The sequence below is a fragment of the Parasteatoda tepidariorum genome, chromosome 11 (genome assembly GCF_982258835.1).
Source record: "Parasteatoda tepidariorum strain Cologne lab strain chromosome 11, Ptep-v5.0, whole genome shotgun sequence".
Taxonomy (NCBI): Eukaryota; Metazoa; Arthropoda; class Arachnida; order Araneae; family Theridiidae; genus Parasteatoda; species Parasteatoda tepidariorum.
In genome coordinates this window covers 75149118-75165425 of record NC_141765.1, presented here as the reverse complement: position 1 = coordinate 75165425, position 16308 = coordinate 75149118, and the positions used below count along the sequence as shown (strand labels likewise).

Below are 16308 nucleotides of genomic sequence, written 5' to 3'. Positions count from 1 at the left end.
TTAGTTCCCAAAAATGCTTGGTACTCCTGTTATTGATCCACTGAAGGGATGAAAGGCTGAGTCAACCTTGCCTGGCCCGAAGATCAAACCTTCTGTTTTGGGAGATTTCTTAAAAAAATTATGAGATTTTTTTTTTACGTTAATCAATAGGATATAAAAGGCTGATGAATGTTAATGAAGTATTTGAAGAGCTTAGTGGAAGAATCCACTAAGTGACATTTTAGTGAATTTAAGTAAATGAGCGTAAAAATTTTATGCTTCTCCTTTTGCTTATTCCCTCAATCTTTAAATTTTTAGTATACGTGTGAAGACGAAACTCATAGTCATGGTTATGAAGCAATTTGCAAAGACTTAATACTCTAGGAAGTTTTATTATTGTGATTTGCACTTAAATTTAGGTGTAATTTTACCATTCATAAGAGGTTTTTGTAATTTATAAATTCCAACAGCTTGTGAGCCTAAAACAAGTTAAAATTAATACCGCAGCATAAAAAAAAGTGTAAGATTAGCCATGTTTTGAGTGTTATCCCTGATTTGGATTTATTTGTCTAAAATAGCACCGTTTGTTACTTTTTTGATAGCATCATAGCAAGCTTGCGGAGTGCTCTGAAATCATTTGTTGTTTGTTTCGTTGAAAGTTAGATTGAAGGAACGTGTTATATTACAACACTGTAAGTATAATAATATTGGATGCTGCGTTTTTTCAAGTTAAGGAGTAAAATCAGTTGGAAGTAGTAAGCTGGAAGTCTTATGACGAATTTTAACCCCTAGCACCATTTGCACTTAGCTTTACACAGTCAACCATCCATAAAGGAAGGTTTTAATGATTTTTTTGCATAGCATTTGGTTGTTTTCACGGAGGATTTTTATAATAATTTTCAACGAATATAATTTTGTTTGAAAAGATAAAAAAAATTACAAATATTTAAGCTTGTATTCATGCAATAAAATTTTAGTATCTTTAATTTGCAACAGACTGGCATCAAGTTTTATCTAACCTCATTAGCCCAAACACCGATCAAATGTGATTTAGAGTCAGTGTGAGCTCAACATTCGCGAAGTAGATGTTTTACACGTATGTATTGCTTTAATTGGTGAGAATTCACTAATTTTTCATTTTAAAAAAGCATTATTTGAAATAGTGCTGATTGTGGTAGAAATGTTACATCATTTTGTTACATCTAAAGATACGTCTGAAATTAAATAAAAATATTTCTATTAGCCTTAATACAAAAAATATCAAGGTATAGTAGTTGAAACAAGTAAATTATTTTCAATTTTTTATGAAAATGTGCAGTTCCATGCAAAAAATAACACTTTTCTAATTTATAAAAATGTTTGCATATTTTTTCTATCGTGGTAAACTATGCAACTCCCATTTTTCTTTAGAATTTAGGATACCAGTTAATGAATTTGTGCAGTTGAATACCAGTCTACTCAGTGTAGATGCAAAGATATTTTACAAGTACATTTTCAACTTCTTAGCTTTGAATCTAGAAGACAATGCGACTTTGTTTAGAAAAAAATTTGATTTATTAATGTGTTGTTGCTGTTTCTATGCCATTTGCTAATGCCAGCAAGCCAGCCAAGCAAATTTAAGGCAGAGGGTACGTTTCTTGTTTTTCAGAGGCGCCATCTATGGCCAAGAATGAGATGGCAGCCACACACACGTCACAGCCCGTTTATAGGGCGGGTCCAATCATACATCCATTCTTTCATCCACAGATCGCAATTTTGACCTGAACCAGAGAATGATCAATCTTCAATACAGTACCTTTAGAGGTGCAATTTGTTATAAGAACATGGAGACCTCAATAAATTTAACGTGCAAAAGTCACTATTTACTACACAGCACAGGGAGTATATAGTTGTTAAATATTTCGCTGTCCGAATGGTTATTCATGGCAGACAAATGCAAACATTTGAAGAGGTTCAGCAGAGAGAAACTTGGAAAAAAAGGGGGAGCCTGTTCAGCTCTGCAGAGAGAATGAGAAATAGAAAGACAGGCAGTAGACATATGTGGCAAAGTTGCAAAGTTTTTAATATGTATATTGATTAATATTAGTTTCTTAGATGCAAATTTAAAATTTGTAAATTGAAAAATTATTAAAAAATTTTAGCTATACTGTTTGAATTTTATATTTTAAGCTGACGGACTCTTTTTCTCTATATAAATAAAGAAATTGGCATTTTTCTAAACACATATGTTCATTTTAAAAACATCTGTAGAAAAAAAAAAGAGTCTCAGGGAGAATTTTTAAATTTTTCTATATTTATTTACAAATATGTTTACATCAAGCTAATTAAAACAATTCTTCTTTCTGTAAAATTATTCTTTATAATAATTTAAAAAAAAAAACGAACTTACAATTTAATAGGCAAAACAATTTCAGGCATGATAACAAAACAGGGCATGATGTCATCAGATAGAATACGTAGTTGCAAAAAATGTACTACTAATTTTTTTGCAAAACTTAGCTATTATGCCATACAGAAGGGAAAAATAAATTTAATATGTAATTATTCAAAAGCCAGTCGATGCATTAATAACATTTTCATATCAGAATGTTCTTTAAATGTACATGAAATTTCAAATTTTTATTATTGATTAATTTTTACGCTAGAGTTAGCCTTTGTATTCATGTGTATGATGTAGAGTGAAAAATACACTTATTTTAACACACACATGAAATTTCACAAAAATGATGAATTAGCTAAAATCAAAAAACAAAACAATTTAATGACAAAAAAATTATCATTGTTCAATATACCTAATATGATTAAAGCTGAGGTTTACAGAACCAGCCAAATGAAGAAAGTAACTTAACATCCAAAACAGTACAGATTTATCAATTCCAACTGGTGATCCTTTCAGAAGTAATTCCTAAATGATAGAGGAAAGAGTGAAAAAAATTAACCATCTAAATGTCTGAATAAATTCAATTTTTTTTTATTCCAGTAGTAGTCTGCAATGCAGCTTCACAAAATGTCAGCTACTTAGATATTTTTATTCGATTATCAGTTTACACAAAGTGATTGTTGTGTGCTGATTGACTGCCATGCATTAAGGTAAGGAAGCTTAATAATTTTGAAATAGATAAATAATACAAGGAATGAAATGAAATGACACTCCAAAATTAATTTATATTTTGTGTACAGTTATTCTTTATTTTTTTCCCTCGATAATAGAATATTATCTCAAAAACAGTGGCTGAGATATAAATTAATTTTGGGCAAAAAACATTAGAATGTATTGCACAATAATACAGTTGAAAAAATCCCGTTTTAGATTATACTTCTAAAAACATTAATTTTAAACGATCTCTCACAAGAGTTCTAATTCAAATAATAAATAGCTGTTATAAAAATAGCAGTAAAATGCAGGAACTTTGGAATTTGTTATAGTTTATACTCTTAAATTTTGTCTTTTAAAACCTTTACGTCCAACAATGAGTTTAATCTATGGAAAAATTTAAACTTTGTAATGTAGTCAAGTTAAAAAGTTAAAGTAAAAATTTTAGTTTCTTATAATTTATAACTTAAAATACACTAAATTATTTTTATCTATGATTTCAGAACATGAAAATGCTAACTGTTAAAAGATTTGAGCCATAGTGGCACCTCAAGTTTATTTCTTGTTAATGTAAGCGAAGAAAAAAATTCTATTTAAATAAATATTTACTCTTCCATCCTTCATGAAGTGTTCTAAATCTTCAAAAAGAACATCCTCATAAAATAATAGAAATTTAGTCATTTTGAAAAACTGTAAAGTTTTAATACAATATCAGATGAATTACAAACTAATTGTGTATTATTATGCTTTTTCTTTTAATCAGCATGCGCAATCAAATCAACAGAACAAGATCTAACTTGTTTGCTTTATAGCCCACAAATTATGTATTCAAAATATTAAAATAATCTACTTTTTGCTAAGCTGCTCCTCATACAATAACGGAAATTGTTGATCATTATGTTAATAAAATCAAATACCATAATAAACTATGAAAAATATCAAAAAAATTTATAATACCCAAGAACGCATGGGCTTTATCAAAAGGTGAGCTCAACTAGAGTTTATTTATTATGAAATATGAAAACTTGTTCATAAGTCGGGTAAATTCGGCAAAACTGATAGTTAATTAATTCATTTGAAATTTCATACAATTTTCCAAAAAAACTAAAGAAAGCTGTTTTACAAAACTGATGCTTGTGCATTCTAGAGTCTCGAACATGCCGGTTATAGAGTTATTTAAAAAATTTAACTAGTTAAGCACAAAATTTATTTTTAAAAATCTCCTTTAGGGTGTGCAAATGAAATCAAGCCATGACGTGTATACATGTCAAACACAAGACAAATGGTCCTATTATAAATTTTTTTTTAAAAATTATAAAAAATAATAAAATATATAAGATTAGAAATAAAAATAATAGCAAGGTGAAATTTGAGGAATAGATAGCTTCTGGATTGAATGCATCAAATTCTTGTTGTGTTCAGTTTAAACTTGTCTAGGATTTTGCATCGTAGAGCTAATGGCTAGTACTGGCCCTGCTAAATCTCTACAAATCAATGCTCGCTGTCAAGGCTACGGCTTACGCAGGTAATCATTTTCGGGTTGCAAGCCCTCACAAAAAACTTAGAACAGCAATTTAACTTTTTCTTCTACTTTTCAGCAGCTTTTTTTTTTCAATTAAGAACACTGTGAAATTTACAAACTTCCAATCCTGATTTTTAATATAAAATAATTTCTACGATTCAATACATGAATAAAACATAGTTTTACACAAAATGCAAAGAAAAACTAACCATCATTCTGTCATTTTAATATTCAGTAATTTCCATCCTTCATTTCAGAATAGAAAGATTCCCAAAATGACTGATCATTGGAAGACAAGTATTCAAAAAATGTCTTTCCATTCTATCCTATTTATCAATGTTTTTGAAATAAATATTTACTTGTCAAGGACTTTCTGTGCAGCTGATAACGATAGGAAGAGCCAGAAGATTATAACTAAAGCTTCCTACTCAATACTTTTTAACATTATCAAGAAGAATCACAATACATTTGAGGTCTGGGAAACTCTTTTACAAAGTCAAAAAATTGGTTCTTTTGGGTTTTTGACTTAAAAAGTTCAAACCCAAACGTGTTCTTAAACAAATTGAAAACTATGTTCTCAAATTATATTCTAAAAAATAGAATCATGAAACATAAAAATAAGAACTAATAAATGTAATCTAATGATAATTGAAAAGGGACTGTTGAACCGAAAGATTTGATTTTAACTGCTCTATTTTCTTTTCGAATTGCAGATTTAAGTGGATAGCTCGTATTAAAAGTAGGATGAACTACTTGGAAATGGCATTCAACATTATGTTTTTTCTGCATCATAACACTATTTTCACATAACAAGCAAATACATTTTTATTTGAATTAACGAAGCAATACGATTCCTCCCATTCGGAATTAAAATTATAAGTATGTTGTCTTTTGCTTGATCCACTAATTTCAGTGTAAACAAAGGAAGTATTTAAGTTATAAAGAAGTAAATGCTGTACACAAAAAATATGAACATGGAAACCACGAATCGAAAAAGATGTAGATGAAACAAATTAACGTTATTTAAATGCAATTTTCCAGAAATGAGTTTCGGAAAAACAACTTCGTAGTACGGTAACCATAAAAATGCACCCATTCATTTAATTTCAGGTGTGTGAAATTAGTGTAGCGAAGACTTGACGCGAATGGAAATAAGGTTAGCTATATTTTACTTTATGTTTATATTTGTGGGGATAGAGGTCATTTACCTGGCAATTTCAATTTTGGTTGTGTTAATCATCAATATTGAAAAAACAAAAAAAATTGCAAAGCATTTTATGAGAAAATGGAAAACTAAAATATTGCATTGTTGGGCACAAGCAGTGGGCCCACCTAGACCGATCGACGGGCACCATGGTGTCCGCGGGCATAGAGTTGGGCAAAAACTTGAAACAAAAATATACATTGTTTGGTTCATATAATCGAGATGTTTGACATGATTAATCCATACAGAAAGAACAAATAAAAGTATGGAGCAGAGAAATATCCAAAAAGAGATGGTTAGATGATACAATGAAAGATTTAACCAGAATGAACTAGAACAACATTATTCAGTACGGTAATGACCACAGGGGGTTGTAGTGACATAACAGAAGACAATTAAAGGCAAATTTTTTAAGTTTTCTTAAATAACTCAAATACATTACAAAAAGTAAACTTAATAATAAAATGTTGAAACTTTCCAGCACTCTCCTGAGTAAACTATTGAGATTATATTTCATCTTAAATAAGTATTTTCTTTAAACAAAATATTTTGGTGTAAGTTTTTGCAATGTAATTTGTAGGTGAAAGTAATTAATAAGTAACTAGTAGCATATTTAAAGTAGCTAATTAGTAACTAGTAGCAATTAGTAACTAATTAGCATATTTAAAGCTAAATCAAAATTCATTCAAGGTTATATATTTTTCTGTACAAAAGTAAGCAATAAAATAAAATTACCTTGAATGGAATTAAATTGAAAAGTATGTAGCATTATTAATAGATAATTATTTTAAATTAGTATTAAAATTAAAAGGAAAGTAAAAAGAAGCTAAATAATATTTTCTTAGGGTAAGAAAAAACAAACGTGTTAATAATACAAAATGCTTAAAAGTTAAAAATTAAAGAAACTCAAGATTAATACAGACACTATTCTTACATACTACATTGAAACCCAGAAAGATGGATTTCAAAAATTTGTAATAAAATAGAAATGTTTACTTTGCAATATACTCATAACTTACCTTAATTTTCACTGCTAAATCTGAAAACCCACTATGAAGAAAGCTTAAAGTAAATTCCTTAAGAAGGAACCTAAACATAATATAAACATTAATAAAGAATTAATAATAAGTGCATTCAAAATTTTAAAATACAAATAATAAACTGTTAAAGAAAATAGGTTTGTTTTATAATTAGTCAAGCATTCAATATTTGAAATTTGCCTATTGACGATCTATTCCTATAATGCAGTTCAGGTCATTATCACTCTCCTTTCCATTTTTTTAATCCAACCAACGAGGAAAGGGAGCTTCTGAACACACTTTTGTAGAAAATATTCGGAAGAAAACTAGCTCATGCTTAAGTTAAATACACAAAAACTTACCACTATTTAGGCCTGGAAACAATTGCACTCGAAGCAATTTAAAACTAGTGACAGAATGCAAAAACACTTGTTTTTCACTGAGTAGCATACAATCCAATCGCCTGAAGATTCAAATCATTTTAGTACATATTTGAAATCTTAGGTCTTTGATATCTTATACCTTGTTTTCATTATCAGGTTTAAGCTTTCTTAAGATACACTTAAGCTTATTTAAACCAGTTTTTTGAATTTTTAAGCTTTCTTAACTTGCTAATGGAAAGAGCGTATTAGGAATTAATCCCTTCATTGGTAAGTGAGCTCTTGATCTCTATAGATATTCTAGTGCAACCTAGATCCTTTTAATTTACTTTCTATACAGCATTGAAAGGTCGATTCCAAACAGATTTGCGACTGCAAATATTCATCTCCATAACCTTGTGATTTTGATACCAACCCAGAAGATAAGGAAACTCAGGTCAAGAATTTGGGTTAACTAATTTTCACTCAGGAAATTTTGAGTGAAACTAGTCTGCATTTGTGTTACATGGAGAAGGAAATCTCAGAGTTTCACCAATGAGGAGAGCACTGATAAGGAAAAATTCTGACACTTAATCCGTTAACTGCTGGTATTAATCATTTGGTATGTATGTGAAGACAGGTTATTGTATTAATTAAATTCCATAAATATATATATTTTTTTTGGGGGGGGGAGAACAATAATTTTTTATTATTTCAGTAGATATTCAGTTTTACACTACCAGGTTGAACAAAACCAGGTGTGTAACGAAATTGAAAAGCAAACTGCGAATCCGAACAAAAAGCATGGTTTATTTATATCACTGAATAGTGGGTGCAGATCCTTTTTAATATTTAGCAGAGTGGCAACAGGTCACAAGTTCATAGAACTACTAAATTCCTTCAGTTGAAGAGCAGTCCAACAGACTTCACCATATAGTTGCAGGTCAAAACAGAAAAGCCCTTCAGGGACATAAGTATGGACTTTGTCGTGTTGTACATAAGCTTTTAGAGTATGTCTAATAATAGCTGCAAGAATAAGTATTCAATAGATTTTCCAAGTTCATCAATTCAAGTGATCATGTTGAATCTCAGACCAGGTATTTCTAGTTAGAATACAAAAGAGTTGGCATCAATTTAAAATGTTGGTCCTCCATCTCACTTACTTCAACGCCCACCATCAGGGTACCAAAAAAATTTACAAATCCTTCACTACTGATATGCTTACAAAATGTACAAAATGAAAGAAGAGAGTTAAATACTATGCAACAACCAACCATCTATTTAGCATAACATCAATGCTAATAGCAAGTGTATAGAAAAATTAAGTATTAAATCTTTCTTGAAAAAAAATATAAAAATAAATTTTTTACTTAACGTTAAAAACGAAAGCCCTGCTTCTTGGTGAAACAACATGTGAGCACCAAGAGAGACATATTAAGATCTGAGTGAAAAGAAACATTGAATTTCAAGAAGTAACGTCAGTCAAGCTACAAAACGTTACAAGTGCTGGTATGCATTGAAAAATTAATTCATTTACACTCCAGATATAGTTTTTACAATTGAAATATAATTTGTTCTTGGAACTACAGGACTTATTTGTCATTCAAATAAAAATGTAAGTATTTTTTTCCCACCTGGCTGCTTAAGAGAAAAAACATAAAGTTGTTAAACTTTCCTCGACCCTATATAAACGAGCATGTGAGATAAAACTGGTAGCAAAAAATAGTGAGTTTATTTTCTAGGAAATAGATTTTGTTACATTAAATATTATTTATTTTTAGAATGAAAGAACTAATTCATAATTTAAATAAAAATGTTAGCAACTTTATTTATATAGTTATTAGAGAAAACAAAACTGTTTTCTAAACTAAACAAAGGGGGCTAAGTTACAGTAATAAATTCTTTTTATCAGAAAAAAAATTTCTCATAAATTTCAAAAATTAAAAAAAAGAAATGATACGAAAACAAAAGAAAGTGACAGTTAAGTCTAGCTCCCACCTTTCCAAAGTAACCTCAACTTTCACTTGCCGTGACGTTGTTAATATAACCATTTTCTACTCAGCAGCTCATTAAGATATACTCAATATCTTAAGCTGCATGGTGATGCATCGAATTTTATTTTGTACTTAATTAAATGTAATTTTATTAATCAATCGTTATGTAAATGTTAAATGATTTCTTTTAAATATTAATTGGTCCTAGTTATTTATTTTATTATTTATTAAAATTACATAATTGTAATTAAATAGGGCTCCCTATTTTTACAAGCGCTCCCTATTTTAGCATAATCAGATGCTAAAATAGGGAGCGCTTGCTTATTTTTCTGACAAGAAGGGGTTCAAAATTATCAAAAATACACTTATCAATATTTGGATATTATTTTGAACCAAACAACTCAATAATTTATGCTTTCGAATTTCAAGAAGCTAAAAAAAATTTGAGACTATACCCAATATCGTCATCAGATGGAGCAGAAGAATTGACATCAATTAAAGTGGATATGCTACTTCTTTTTTCCCATAATGGATATTTTATTCTACCTTTGGAAGAGGATGTGGCTAATGCTGATTCTATGCATACAAATGGAATGCAACCATCTTTTCTACGAGGACTTTTTCCCCGTCTGCCTGGTGGTGGATGACTTCTTTGCTTTATTTTAATCATTTGAAAATCCTCATTACTTGAATCACTTTCTGATAGCTTAGATTGCATTTGTACACTTTTCAATTTTTGTACTGCTTTAAGATTATCAACAACCCGTTTCTCATTGAAGTTGTCTTCATCTGATGATTTGCCTTCTAGTGAACTGTAATCCATACCAGAGTCACATTTTGCCTCACTGGCAGAAGTACTGCCTTTAATTTTTTTATGATAAGGAGACTCTGAAGAACTAGAACTTTCACAATCGTTATCAAAATATTGACTGTTGCTTGGAGGATTGCAAACAGTTTTCAAATTCGCTTTGATTTTTGGCTTCATATCATTTGCTGCATCACTGATTTGTACTTTTTCAAATGTTTCATGAATTTCTGCAGCCGACGAGGGAAAACATTTCTTGACAGATCCATCACTGCAAATGTAAGAGGATTCTGAAGTGAGTGGGCAGCCAGAATCACTGAGCAAATTAACGTTTTTCGAGTACTCGCTACTTAAAGAAAACGACGAAATTTTGGAAGCATCACTTTCTTCATCTCCTGAGCTCTCAGATGCTGATGACACCAACTCCAAAGACTGATGAATTTTACCAATATTCTACAAAAAAGATAAAAATGTATGAGTTTGAAAGATAGTAAAAAAATAAAAATTAGAAATTTACAGAATTGTTAAGGAGTGAGGAATTTGAATAAATATCACTTAGTTATGTGCTATACAGATACAGAATGCCTTGTAATGACTGCTCTCAATTTTTAAATCCTTTCAAAATTAAATTTAAAAAACTATGCACGTGAAGGACTAGTAATTAATAAACCGATATTTTAAAGGAATAAACTAAAGTAATAAATTAATATGTTGAACACTACACAAATTTTTAAAGAAATACCCCATCAGGTCATGCATGTTGCTTAGAAGCTCTTGTATTGTGGTAGCAATGGGACAAGTACTACTAACAAATTGAAACAAATTAAGTATATTTTAAATACATTTTCAATAATTACTTATGTAAACTTTTTAGTTTTATATCATATTTCACACTGTCAGTCACCGATGACTGACACGGCCTAAAGGGAAAGTTCAGTTTCAGTGACTGGCATGATACTCAATGTGTTAAAGTGAGAAAAAATAAACTAAAATAAACAATTACAAACTCTGAAACTCATTATCGAGGAAGATTAAAATAAGCATTATTCTCAAATAAAATAATTTCGATTTCCCTTTTGATCAATCTCAAAAGTGATTAATAAAAGCTTGAAAATGCGTCTGATTCTCTATTTCAAAAACACTCTAATGCTTTGATTTTTTTGATTTTTTATTTTTAGTATGGGAAAAAGATTTTAGTACATTAGGCCACATACAATCTATACACAGCCCAAAAAACTACTCACTTTTCACCATACTAAAATGCCAGAAATGCAAACACCAAGAAATGGACAGTTTAAATGAGCGTTAGGATTATAAATTTAGAAATAAAATTATAGATTTAAAAAATAGTGATTTTATTTATAGGATGAACATAAAGAAAGAGATGTGTTTAACATTAGAAAGACTGCACATTGCTGTAGACCTAGAAAGACTGAAGGGTCCAATGTAAAATCAAATTTTAAAAATATGTCTTTTTTAAAATTTGATTTCTCAGAGCTATTCGACAGATTTCGCTCAAATTTTGCTTTTTGCCATATAAAATTAGATTCTTTAAAATTATGTACAAAATTTTATACCTTACAATTAAAAAAAATTTCTGCTATTATTAAGTAAAAAAATAATAAATGCTTACGAAAAGTTATTTTTTGCATGATATTATCGTTGGATAAACAAATTTTAGAATTGGGAGAAAAATGTTTCAATTTGCTTAAAAATTTTACGAAATACACAAAAAGTAAAATTAACGTTAAGGGGTTTAAACTTCGGACCGGTCTTCTGAACAAACTATTACAACCATATTTTGGGAGTCAGAAATCAGAATCTGTCAAAAAAAAAAGGCCAAGTTCTTTTTTGTGTCTGATTTTGTAACTTAAAATAACTAACTAAATAACATATTTAGAGGGCACCCCCTCGAACCATTAAGATTGAGTCTAAGAATGGGAAGATCAAAGATCAAAAGTTATTCACACTGGTCCGTTTTTTTATTTTGGCAACTGTACTTCCCGCTCTACAGGGCTCTAAACACCTTACATTATTTTATTACAAATTTATAGATTAAATTAAAGACTGATTTCTTTAAATAATTTTTTTCGTATTAAATACTACACTCTATAATAAAAAAATCGACGCACCAAGAAGGAGCAGTCCGATTGAAACAAAAATTGGTGGATAGGAAGACAATGTACAGAATAGTAAATGATTAAAATTTCAGAACAATTGAATAATTTATTGCAGAGTTACAGTAACAAGTTCAATAAGGTGTTGACCCGCCTCTAGCCTGGATACAAGCTGCAAACGGCGTGGCATAGACCGATAAAGTTCCCGGATGGTCGCTTGCGGTACTTCCTGCCAAATTCGATCCAATTGTGGAACGAGGTCATCAACATTCTGTGCCAGATGCAATCGTCTTCCCATCATATCCCAGACATGCTCGATGGGAGAGAGATCTGGTGATCTGGCAGGCCAAGGAAGAGTTTGACAAGCTTGCAGACAGTTCATAGCAACACGTGCCGTATGTGGTCTGTCATTGTACTGCTGAAAAACCAGCCCAGGCCGCTGCGAAAGGAACCGTAGCAAAACAGGTCTTAGGATGTCGTCGACGTACCGCTGTGCAGTAAGTGTACCTCTAATGGGTCCGGCTGTCAAAGGAAATGGCACCCCAGACCATAATGCTTTGTTGAGGGCCGGTGTGGCATGCAATAGTGAAGGCAGGATCCCCCTCTGCCTTGTGCGTCTCCAAACACGTCTTCGATGATCGTCAGGACACAGTTGGAAGCGGGATTCGTCGCTAAAGACTATACGTCCCCAGTCGGCATCATTTCAGCCTGATCGAGCCATGCACCACTGTAATCTGGCACCAAGAAGCAATCGGATGATTGCTTCTTGGTGCGTCGATTTTTTTGTTATAGAGTGTACTTATCTAGTTCTTCATTAAAACAATTAAAATTACATTTATTCAGTCTTAGTAGTATACCTCTATTTGTAACTCATTTTTAAAAACTAACATTGTTTCAAATCAAAAAATTTCAAATATTAATTATAAAAATTTCAGAAATTTCATTAACTTAAACGATAAACGTGTGCTAAGGGACATTTAAGTTCACAAAGTCTGCTATTGGTTTTTCAATAAAATTTATACAAACAAGGTTAGAGAATATTTTATGCTATTCAGTGAGATCGCTAAAATTCTATTTTGATAACATAAGCCTGAATAAATGAATATTTTTGCTAACTTTTTAAGAAAAATAAGATCTGCTGAGGAATATTAAAATCTCTCAGTGACAGTTGAAAAGGACCTATTTATGAGATAAAATAATCCATAAATTGTAATTTCAGTTGAAGTGTTGCCGTTAAAAGAAATGGCCCAGTTTTGATATTTACTGTTTTAACACAACGGATGTTAATTTATTTTTTATTTACTTGTTTTTTCTATTAAAAAAACAGAGTTTAGATTAACCTGTTTTCCAGGGTCCTGTTCTTTAACTCTTTTCACACTGGGGACTTTTTTCTTCTTAGTTACATGTAATATCATCACACCTAAACTGATTTCCATGACGAAAAATATCATCATGCCCATTTCAGTAGTAGTTCATGTATGACGAAATATTTTGTCATACCCAGTTAACAAGCTAAGGAGGAGTTGGCTGCACTCATTCCCTGGTGCAATTAAGAAGTAGTTCTTGACAGTTAAAAAAGATAAATATGAAAATGTGAAAAAGTTGCTGCCCTCTTTAGGCAGTAAATCTTTCAAATGAAGAAAAAAAATTCATACAATACAATTATACATTTTAAGGACACTAATAGTACAAATACCTGATTACGAAAGAGTAGTGCAATAGTAAGTGTTAATGGCACAGTCCAATGTTCCTAGAAAGAATACAAACACAAGAATTAGAATAATAAATAAAAACAGGAGACTACAAAAATGCAAAGTTTCCAGGATTCATGAAAAATTTTTAGGAGCAAAACATGTCATAGAATGGAATGGAATGTAGCGCCACATTATTTTGCATATATGCTAAATTTTACAAATCTATAAGGCACTAGCTATATTTTTTTTTGTCGTTGTGATGACCTGGGACGCCGGGTGGCTGAGTGGTATCACTTTGCGCTCCCATGCCACAGGTCCTGGGTTCGATCCTCGGGGTGGGCAAGGCTGACTCAGCCTTTCATCCCTTCAGTGGGTCAATAAATGAGTACCAAGCATGCTTGGGAACTAAACACTGGGGGTTCCAGGTTTGGCTGACCACCTGACCGGAACATCAACTCCTGCACCCAAGAGCCTAATGTCAAGAAAACTGAGATGGGCACAGTAAGCCTTGTCCCTCTATGGGCTGTCGAACCACTGAGCTTAGTTTAGTTTATGATGACCTGGCGCGAAAGATTTGAAGACCCCTGTATATCAGAGGAACTGATTGTTTTAAATTCTTAAAACTAAGTATAGGTGAGACTCATTGGAGGATTAAAACAAACTGAAAAAAAATTAGTTAGCAATTATGCAAAATATGACAAATGAAAACACAATGCCAGATTAAAATTACTTTGGTATTGTACAAAAATTAGGGTTTACGTTCATTCATTCATTTTCTACATTAAAATTAAATAAGCTCATTTGAATTGATTTTCTATAAGAGGCAAGAAATTTTTTGTTTAAACAGTTTTTTGTTAACTATGTAAAGATTTAATAACAGTTTAATATGTTCTCATACAGTAAATCTATATCATAACCTAAGCATTACACAATTTCTTATCTTGATATTTTTGCTCAACAATGTACTGTAAGCTTTTAAAATATGTATCTTGGATGCTAATTAGAAAAAAAAGAACAGAATATTGCTTGCCATATACATAAAAAAAGGTAGAAAGATGCCTTTTCTGAAGACATGCTATGGACATAGTTTCATCGATGAAAAACTTGTGTAATGGAATAAATATTGAAACCTTGAAAAATATTGTGATCTGTATCAATTCAAGACATATCTCTAGATAGAAAATATGTCATATTTTGTATATTCTAATTGTAATTATAATTCATATACTACAATGTTAGGCTGTTTGACTTTTTTCAGAATTCTATAACTCCTTTTTTTTGTTAACAATTATGGCTCAATCTCCATTAAATACATAAGTTAATAAGTAAAAGTCCAAACCAAAAAAATTTGATATTAGGTAGAACATCTATTATGTTGTTAGCCGAGTCGAACTTTTAAACTAATTTGCTTATTCTGTTTTCATAATCTTTATTGTTTAAAATAATTAATGCTTTCCTACATTCTCCAAATTCTAAATCTGGCACTGTTTAACAATTTTATCACTGTTTTAACAAAAAAATAAAATTATGTCCTTTATCAGTATAAATAGACTTCTTCTAAATTAGCCAATCTTTGCAAATCATTTTTTATAAGTAAAACAATTGAATATTTCATCTAAAATGTAAGTACTAGTTTTTTGTACGGGATAAAAACCATGCAAACTTTGATTTCAGGTAAAAATTTTCAAAAATATAAATTTTTCTTAAATAATTGTCTGACAGACCCTTAATAATTAAAAATTTTGTGCATTATATTTCCTTGATAGCATATATCTCTTACAGTACATAATAATAATTGAACTGGGTTCAAAAAAATTCTAGAAGTCTGAAAACTCTAGGCTTCAAAAATCAGTCAGAAAACTTAGTTTTCCTAATTGTAATTAATTTAGACTCCAAAATTTTCCAATCACTGTAACAATTAAAATGCTCTTTTTTAACAATCAACATTAAAATTTATAGTAGCTGTAAATTGAAACAAGCAATGCCTGTATTCTGCCAAGTGCTGAAAAAAAACGCCAATTTCACGATAAAAATAAGTCCTTTTAATGCGTAATAAAAATATTATTTTATTTAAACATCAGTTGAAATGTTTTACATTTTTGCTAAGAGAAAATACATATTTAAGGCAGAGATAAAAATTCTTTACAAAATATATGTCTTTTTTAATCCTTAAAATAAAGTTTTTCCCTAGTATTAAAACTTAAAAATGTTTAAATATACCTACTTTGTACTTGCTGTTGAGCATTAAAATAAGAGCTCCATCAAAACCTTGCACAAATAAATTCCTGAATAAAACGAAATAAAATATTATTCAAAGACATTAATAGTCATAAAACACTTAAGTTCATTTCATTATTTAAAAACAATGAATGTATATTTCGATTATGCAATTGAGAGTATTGTCTGGAAAGCATGAGATAAGCTCTCAGATTACGTTTAGTGAAGTAAGAGGCTCCTCTCATAACTACCAGTCATCTTTAAAACTTTATGAGTAGATATTGATGATTAAAATAAGTGTCAA

General features: G+C 30.3%; 1 protein-coding gene across 4 annotated transcripts in view; it reads right to left on the bottom strand.

Annotated features, from left to right (window-relative positions):
• Nucleotides 1–16308, bottom strand: part of tim (timeless) — a 119072-nt gene that overhangs the window by 58783 nt on the left and 43981 nt on the right. For all 4 annotated transcript variants that reach the window (XM_071187525.2, XM_087154801.1, XM_071187526.2 and 1 more), the window contains 5 exons: nucleotides 16012–16072; nucleotides 13790–13843; nucleotides 9627–10429; nucleotides 6819–6888; nucleotides 2772–2884 (listed from right to left, as the gene is read on the bottom strand). In XM_071187525.2, coding sequence (XP_071043626.2) covers nucleotides 2772–2884; nucleotides 6819–6888; nucleotides 9627–10429; nucleotides 13790–13843; nucleotides 16012–16072 — 1101 coding nt within the window. The remainder of the gene's footprint in view (nucleotides 1–2771; nucleotides 2885–6818; nucleotides 6889–9626; nucleotides 10430–13789; nucleotides 13844–16011; nucleotides 16073–16308) is intronic.